The sequence below is a fragment of the Bos grunniens genome, chromosome 14, assembly GCF_055505025.1.
Source record: "Bos grunniens cultivar Pamir isolate PY7600 chromosome 14, Bosgru_T2T1.0, whole genome shotgun sequence".
In the NCBI taxonomy this organism is placed as follows: domain Eukaryota; kingdom Metazoa; phylum Chordata; class Mammalia; order Artiodactyla; family Bovidae; genus Bos; species Bos grunniens.
In genome coordinates, this window is record NC_141178.1 from 42,383,305 (window position 1) to 42,392,500 (window position 9,196).

Genomic DNA, 9,196 nt, shown 5'->3' on the forward strand with positions numbered 1-9,196 from the left:
GAGATTCTGCAGTCATTTAGTTATCTTTATTAATGCAGGAAGCTAAAAACAATTGCCTTCCATGATATGCACATGTTTATTTCCTGACAAAATATTGTTTTTGCACAATACAGATATAATCTACGGCTCACTCATTATCTCGGCAATTTTGTTCTATGATTCCCCATTAGAGCACTTCATACAAACGTTTCTTTCAAATTGCTCTATTATGTCATAATCAAAAGACGGATTTTAGCCAAAATGTTTGTTTACCATCTTGCAGATAGTCAAAACAGTCTGTTGGTGCACTCTTTGATATTCATCTCTACTCATCCAGGAGTGGATTTTGGCCAAAACATCTGACTGCTCTTTTGAGGGATTTTACAATCGTTGTCAGCTAAGTTTAACATGAGCCAACAGCTATGCAACAATGGAAGTCACTGAATATCGAGCCAGCTGACTTCTTTGTCTGTCCACATAATGGCCAATAAATTCTTTGGTCTTAAATTTTCCAGGATACGAAATAACACACTGGTATGAAAGAAATGTTTCAATGAATTATTTTATTAGCATGTATGATTTAACCCTCAAGGCCACGTGGACAATACACTAAAAGAATCCATCTGATCAGTTCAGTCGAAAATTAAGCAGCACAGTAACGACGATCAGGCTAAACAATTTATTCAGTGTGGTCCAAACCCAGAACCTCACACTTAAGAGTTTGTTTTTCTCCTTGGATACAAAGAACCAAAAATCTAGCTCTTGCTAATAAAATGAGATTATTTAATTTGATAGTATACAGTTCACCTGATAAGGGACTTTGGGCAGCACTGATTTGGAAGAAATTCAGTTTCAACTAGTCAGTTGTCATAGGTCTCCAAGTACTCCCAAAGTGCCATTTCAGTGTCCAAAGTCCACCTAAGCAGAACTAACCTAGAAACCATTACCATTAATCCACCAGAGTCCCTACTATAAACTGGACACTGTAGAACAGGGGTCCCCAACCTCTGGGATCTAATGCCTGATGACCTGAGGTGGAGCTGATGTAATGATAATAGAGATAAAATGCACAATAAATGTAATGTGTGAATCATCCTGAAACTACTCCCCCACCACAGTCTGTGGAAAAATTATCTTCCCTGAAACCATTCCCTAGTTATCCAAAAAGGTAGGGGGACCGCTGCTGTGGAAGATATGTTAGAAGCAGGAAATATATTCCAAGACATCGGAATCCAAACTGAGAGCCAAGAGTCAAACTAGAATGTACAAACTAACAAGAATACAATTCTGGTGCGTGCGTCTACGTGCTAAGTCGCTTCAGTCATGTCTGACTCTTTGCAACTCTATGGACTATACAGCCTGTCAGGCTCTCTCTATCCATGGGATTCTCCAGGCAAGAATACTGGAATGGGTTGTCATGCCCTCCTCCAGAGGATCTTTCAGGGCCCGAGGATCAAACCCTCATCTCTTATGTCTCCTGCATTGGCTGGTGGGTTCTTACCTGGGAAGCCCCTACAATTTAGGGGGGGAGGATAAATTAAGAATTTGGAATTAAAATATACATACTACTACATATAAAATAGATAACCATCAAGGACTGTATAGCACAGGGAACTATACTTAATATCTTCTAATAACATATAATGGAAAAGACTCTAAAAATATATATATATATGTATATATATAAAACGTATAAATGAATCACTTTGCTGAATACCTGAAAATAACACATTATAAATCAACTGTATTTCAATAAAATTTTTTAAAAGAATAAAATTCAACATGTAATTGAACGCTAAGTTGTATGATACAATTACCAGACAAGATCACTAATGAGAGATATACATCAATTCAGATTGCAATTATGAGGAAAGGAGGAACAAATGCTAGCTTACAAAAAGATACAGAGAATTGATCAAGAAGGAAGCAGTGATGCTTCTGGAAATATGGACTATACAGTGAAGAATATGAGAAGAGTGTAGCATGTGGTTCATTTGGGGAAAGATTTTTCTAACTGGGGAAGACCATGTTACTTTCCAACCTAATATTCCCTTAATAATAAGATTCCAAACTCCTTGGGTCTTCATGAGCTCTGATAGTTACTACTTGTCTAAACTCAGCCTGGTTATTTTATCCACAAATGCCCTCAATATCCTGATTTGTAAAATAAGGAATATAATGGTACCCCTTGCTTAGCGCTACTGTAAGAATAATTGAGCTTCCTGGTGTAAAGTATTTTAAATGGTGATGAGCCTATAGAGGCTGCTTAGTAAAAGTTTGCTCTCATGAATATCCTCCTCCTCATTAGTATTAATCAGTAATTAGCTTTTCTAAGCCTGACACGCTTTCAATCATATTTTCCAGTCTTGTTTCCTAATCTTGGACCCTTTATTTCAGCCAAACTGCACTACTGACGTTTCCAGCACATCCTTTGGTTTTCAAACTCGGAGTCTTCATGTTTACTTCATCTGGAGTATCATTACCAGCCACTTCTTTCTCCTATCAGATCCTGCCTTTATTTCAAGGCTCTCTCATCCTGGGTGTCTGAGTTCTCAGAGTTCTGTTTTTACCCATCTTATAACACTTGATCGCATTCATCAGAGTTCCCCCTTAAACCAGGGGTCCCCAACCCCCAGGCCATGGACCAGTACCTCCTGTCAGATCAGTGGCAGCATTAGATTAGAAATAAAGGGCACAATAAGTGTAATGTGTTTGAACCATCTCAACCCCACCCACCCCACTCCAGACCATGGAGAAACTGTCTTCCACAAAACTGGATCCTGGTGCCAAAAAGGTTGGGGACCACTGCCTTCAACTATAAATTTCTGGGCTATAAAGACATTTTTGATAGGCATTTCACCCAGTAGTATGCCAATAAGAGTCAGTGAAATTTTTGCTGAATCAAATCAATGCAAAACAGTTAAAACATAGGATGTGCATGCCTGTTGTATGCTAAGTTGCTTCAGTCACGTCCAACTTTTTGCGACCGTGTATACTGTAGCCCATTAGGCTCCTCTGTCCATAGAATTCTCCAGGCAAGAACACTAGAGTGGGTTGTCATGCCCTCCTCCAGGGGATCTTCCCCACCCAAGGATCCAACCTGTGTCTCTTAGGTCTCCTGCACTGGCAGGTGAGTTCTTTACCACTAGCGCCACCTGAGAAGTCTCAAAATACAGGATACAGAGTGTGAAAGTATACAGTTATTATGCTATTTATAAGAAAACAGACTGTCTAACCCTGAATCAATGGATCTTGACTCTCCATCTATAGCAAATAAATAAGTTGTTCATTTGGTCTTCCCAGAAGATGATAGCACTACTGCAATGTTTGGCTGCTGCCAATAAATTTCATGCTTTGACAAGCCTTCCTTCATCATGGTAAACAAACACCCCGCCCTTAAAAGTGTTGTGGACAATGACAAACTCTTGCCATGACGTTTCTGATTTTCAAACTGCAATGTGATCCCTGCCCATAACTGCACCTACAGAAATGCAATTATCCAGATTTTTTTGGTCTTTTTTTTACTTTGATCAGATTATTAGCTGTTGCATGAAATTTAGCTGGCGAATGATAGGATATTATCCTCTACATTTCATTTTATTAGGATTTAGCTGTTAGGAGATACTAAAACAAAACTTCAGGACACTATAAATTCTAAAAGACAGCACTATTAAAATACTGACACTTTCAAGATTTGGCACTTTGCTATGTCTACTATTTATTATATTATACTACCTAGAGCCTAGAGGTGTCTTGTCTTTTCAAAACTAATAGCCCCCAAAAAATTCCACTGAATAACATGTTGTAAGCTCACATGGTCTCTTTACCAAAATACTCAAAAAGTAAAATTCATGATCACCAATTATGACTTCACATCAGGTATGCATATGAAACTATTCTGTATGTGGTTAGTAATTTTTCCAGATGAGAATGAAAGCCAGTGGAGGAAAAGAAAGAGAATGACAAACAGAACTTTTGTCATTGATTGCACATAATAGGGGATTATCATAGAAATGCTTTCTATTTTTTCTTAAGATCGGTCTCAAAATGTCTGATCTTTACCTATAGAGTATTATTTTCCAGAGTATCGTTAAAAGCATGGATCCTGGAGTCAGACTGCTTTCCAAACCCCAGGCACATTACTGGGAGAACAGAGCTGTGTAAACTGAAAATAGACTTGACCTCACAAAGCCTCAGTTTCCTTGTTTGTGAAATAGTAATACTAATAGTATCTGCAATACAGTGTTGTTGAAGAAACAAATAAGTTGAAGAAATCAAGGGCCAACAAAGATTTGCTTTTGTTTTTATTCTCAGTGAACCCATTCAGATTCAGAGTCAAAATCTGAATTGATTTACTGGCAATAGATAACCAATTTACCGAAGGATATACACTAGAGGACACTCAAGCTAAATAACCATTTGCATAGAACTAGTCACATAATTGAGAAAAACATGCCACCTTAGTCTAAACTCTTTGAATGATTGCCTCAATTCTCCACCTCACTTGGCATCTATAGACAAGGTCTTCATGTCCAGTATCCACTGAAAGTTTCTGTATTTCAAATAAAAATAATAGTTGCTGTCAAGTATGTTAATGTCCATAATCATTGTAATTTTTGTGAATTATAACTGTCAGTGGTCACAAACCTACCCAATGAAAACATAAGGTAACAATTTAGCCTTTCTATTACTACTCTCAGAAAAGAAGAGCCACTTGTAGGAAACTTAAGAAGGAAGGCAAATTTATAACATTTATTCTAAAAATAGGGGATCTTTTTCCCCTCTCCCACTGGGATTATTTCTAAGGTAATATGTGCTAGAAAATATCTGCAGACAAAATTTTACCACTGCTTTTAATTTTCATTACAGAGTGATGATACACAGTGCTACTTTAGCTTCGGTAGACAACATTTAAAGAATATGCTTCAAATATCTAGGTATATTATAGTTAATGTAAATAAAATTATATTTTTGGTTCCAATGATTAAAAATTATGTTTGTTTATACTCTGCTTTTATGGTTTTAAAATTTCATAAAAATTTCTCCAAATAAAATACAGTACTCAATTTAAATATTTGCATTTATTAGAAATGAGATCTACATGATATTAACTATATGTTATGTGTTCATATTTATTTTGTTGAACTCTGTCATTTTCATGACACAAACTCTGATCAAGGAAAAGGATCTAAGATAAGCCAATTAGAAAATATATTGCCACCCTGTTAAAATGGGGATGGTCTCAGGGAAAAGTAGGAACACAAGGAAATTCAGTTATTTTATTGCATTTAAATATAATAAAAATATTTTATGAATTTTTTGAACGAATAATTCTCAGTATGCTTAAAATTGGACATTTAAAGGATGCTATTTTTGTTAATTACATGTTGCTTGGATGCTTAAATAAGTCAAAGACTTTAAGTCTAAAGGTAACCCTGTCCTCGAAATAATTGCAGAGTGGAGCCTGACTGTCACTCATGGGTAGCTAGTCCATTGTGTGAGGAGAAAAAGAAAATGGCGGCTCACGCATTAGCACATCACCCATGGCTAGAGCAATGACAAGACAGATTAGGATGTATATTAAATCTCACACATGACTGCTTTTCTGTATCAAGGTAAAAAATCCTTGCTCTTACATACATTAGGGACCAGTGTTAGTCTGACATCTATATTAATATTGACAGCATATCAACATTCTTTTTTACATTTACTGAATCAATAACTAGTCCAAACCTGGTAAAACTTAGATAACAAAAATGAAAAAAAAATCTAGCAGGCAGTCTTATATTCTCATATCTAAAAAAATTCAGCCCCCTCAAAGTACTGGGCTTTTATGAATTATCAATCCTTCAGCAATACATCAACTGGCATACACAGCTGTGACTCAGTAATCCAATCTCATTTATCAAAAAAGAAATTTGGTAGATAAAGAATGGTTCTAGAAAAAGAAACTCCTGCGCAGACAATAACATGAATATTATATGCATAGGAGACATTATTTTAAAAAGCTAGATTAATGCCATTGTATCACCTTCTGTACATTATTTTCACAGATAAGAAGACATTGTTAGGCAATAATCCTGCTTCCAAAATAACCAGAGTTGAGAAATACACGTGAAGCTTACAAAAATAGGAAATAATCAAATTGCTTAATTTAAGATTTTTAACATCTTTATCTGTAGCATATTTATCTGTATCTACCAGGTTGAGAATCAGAAGCCCCGTGTGAATTGGATTAGAGAAAGGAAGTCGTTATTTACATTGTGTTAAAATATCACAACACTACACAAAAACCTATCTTCATTTCAAGGCAATATCTTGGTTTCATTAATAATTAAATGTTGTTTTCCAAAGATGGCTACTTTACACTCTGCTTTGAAGTATGTTACCTTTACTGTTATTTTCAAAGATACAATAATGCTTTTAAGGTGCACACATATTTTATATACATTACTCAAAAATGCAGCAAAATAAAACATTCACTTTTTCCAGTCTTAGACTAGCTTCACCGTATCACTGAATGAAAAGATATATATTTTTTTAAAAAATCAATATTTTTTTTAAAAAGAAAACAAGAGCCTGTATTCTTCTAAAGCTTATATTCAAATGGTTAACATTTCAATTTTAGTAACTAACTTGTGGTTGGAAGCACCATTATTCAGGAAAAATGAAATCATGAGGCAACGAAGCGAAGTTCTTTTGATTTTAAATGCATCATGCAACGACTCTTCAAGAGTCACTCATCTCCAAAGTCAGGTAAGCTTGTATTAAAACATGCCTTTGATAAAAGACTACCTTTCTCCTTTTTCCAGCACTCTGTGGAAGGTGACTCGGGTTAAAGTGATGTTCTTAGTAATAATTATCTCTACAAGATCCATGCTATCATTTATGTAAGTCCTTGAAAATGATGCCATTTTGTGCGACCGGGACAAAATTGCGACCATGATTATAAACCCTTCCATCAGGCAACCCCACTGGCAAACAATGGCAGGAATAAGAGGCCTTTCTGTGCTCTTCCACCAATGCTGCCCTAGACTCTGCTAGCAAGATGTATGTAAAAGAAAAGATGTACAGAAATACTGGCATAGGAAAGTAACTTGCACTCTAATGCTTTGAGATGTTTGTAGTGTTAAAGCTGCTTAATTATCAATAGAGGCCCTGAAAAAGTTAAAGGAGTATTTCAACTAGCAATAAAAGTATCATGATTACCAGAAATTCTGTCCTTCACCGGAGGTTGTTTTTATGCTGAACAAAATGATGTGAAATTAACTATTTTCATCAACAGATGGTCTGTAGGATAATGGCTTGTACTTTTTAATTTCCTTTTTGGCAGTACATCATGCCAAATGTTAGCAATGTCAATAGTCTTCATTAGAAGTTGTCTGATATTGTTGGGATGTTTTGTACAGACACTCATTTTCCCCCCCAGTATTAGAAATGGAAATCAGAGAAGTTTAAGGAGTACAGAAAGATAAAAAAATTTAATATACTTAAGTGAAGGGAAAAGGAATCTATTTCAAATTCCAAGATTAAAAATTTAAGGTTTAAAGTTTTTATTATTTCTTTTCATCTCCACAGCATCGCTGTAATTCAGAAACCAGTAATCTTTACTCTCACAAAAAACATCTTTTGTCCCTAACCCTTATTCTTAACAAGGGGTAAGTGATGCCCCATTTATAACATTTTTCAATTCATAGAGTCCACATGTGGCCGTGTACTAGCATAGCCAGACAGAGTGTACATTTCAAAAAAACTAAACCTCATAAATCTCCAGAAATTCCTCACATCTATTATGTTTACCTTCTGCTGCTGATGAGCCTGTTGGGCTCTGTACAGAGGAAATTACAAGCGCTCCAGAAGATTTGGCAAGAAGATGCTAGAAGAAACAATGGGCAAAAAAAAAAAAAAAAAATTCTTAACTGAAGCATCATATCCAGCTTTGGCTACCATTTACATATTTGAGATTACTAGCTAGTAAAGTGGAAATTCCACTGAAATGGAATAAATTGTTTTTTGAAATCCCTATCTGATTATTGTTGGTGATGTCTGAAATTAAACATTTTAAGCTACACTCAATACACTGTATGGAATTCAACTGAAGGCTAACATTCTTATTGAAAATCTGCCTGTTTATGCAGTTTTCCAATTAAGAATCAAAATATTTGTATCTACCTGAAACTTTTGCTTCTAGCCTTGTGATCACTTTCGTATTAATCTATATTATCCAATAAATCTTTATTTATTAGATATTTGGAGGCTGTTGTAACAGCTGCTATCTAGTAAGAAAATGCCAGTTGAAATATTTTATATTCACACATTTAAATATCACTGGAAATAAGCTTAGAGTTGATGCCAAGGGAAACGCTTATGCCTAAGACATATGCTGCAGAATGTTAAGAAGTTTGTTAAATCAAAAAATCTTCCACCAAAATTATGTATACACAATGCAAACACAATCAAAGTTAAAAAAAGTACAAGTAAAAAAATAGCCTAACCACTATGCTGGCCTTTTTTTCTTTACTCATTCTAAATATCAATTTTCCTACTAAGTTGACTGGTTATCCTGAAGACACAATTTTATAATCCATATAAGAAAACGGTCTTAAAGAAAGCTTCATTACTCTTGTGTTTGAAGATGACTTAATTTGTATGCTTCAATTTTACTAAACATGCTATTGCTATTGGCTCTTACATTTCATTCATTATAAAGATAAAAATGAATAAGATTATGAATTTTAAAAAAGAATAAGAATGTGCAGATCTGTTTAACAGGAATCACTCTTGAAATAAAGTTGGAGATAAAACTACTCCTAAAGAACAAATAGAAGAAAACGAAACAAAATGGAACCACTGGATGAAGATCAGGTGTCTACGATTCCCCATAAAAAGTAAAAAAAAAAAAAATTAAAAAAAAATCACAATTTATGTATCTTACCAAAAAGAGAAGTCATAAAGTCATCAATTAACCTCAACCACACAACCTGTCAAATCAGCAAATACTTGCATATTTATCAATTATGGGCCCTACCACTTGTCTGATATACTAACCATTCATCTCCCCTTGCACCATTCCCCTAGTCCTTAAACCATCCCCAAACAGGTAAACCAAGGTCCTGTAAGAAGTATCTCCCACTAAAGCAATACATTTCATTATTGTGAAACCAAATCTATTACTTAAGAAACTTAATATGAATGTCTCCCACTTCCGATTGGAAGG

General features: G+C 35.0%; 1 protein-coding gene across 10 annotated transcripts in view; it reads right to left on the reverse strand.

Annotated features, from left to right (window-relative positions):
• Positions 1-9,196, reverse strand: part of ZFHX4 (zinc finger homeobox 4) — a 206,379-nt gene that overhangs the window by 86,857 nt on the left and 110,326 nt on the right. For 2 of the 10 annotated variants that reach the window (XM_086335443.1, XM_086335442.1), the window contains exon 3: positions 7,780-7,855. The exons of the other annotated variants lie outside the window; for them this stretch is intronic. In XM_086335443.1, coding sequence (XP_086191569.1) covers positions 7,780-7,855 — 76 coding nt within the window. The remainder of the gene's footprint in view (positions 1-7,779; positions 7,856-9,196) is intronic. 10 annotated transcript variants of the gene reach the window in all.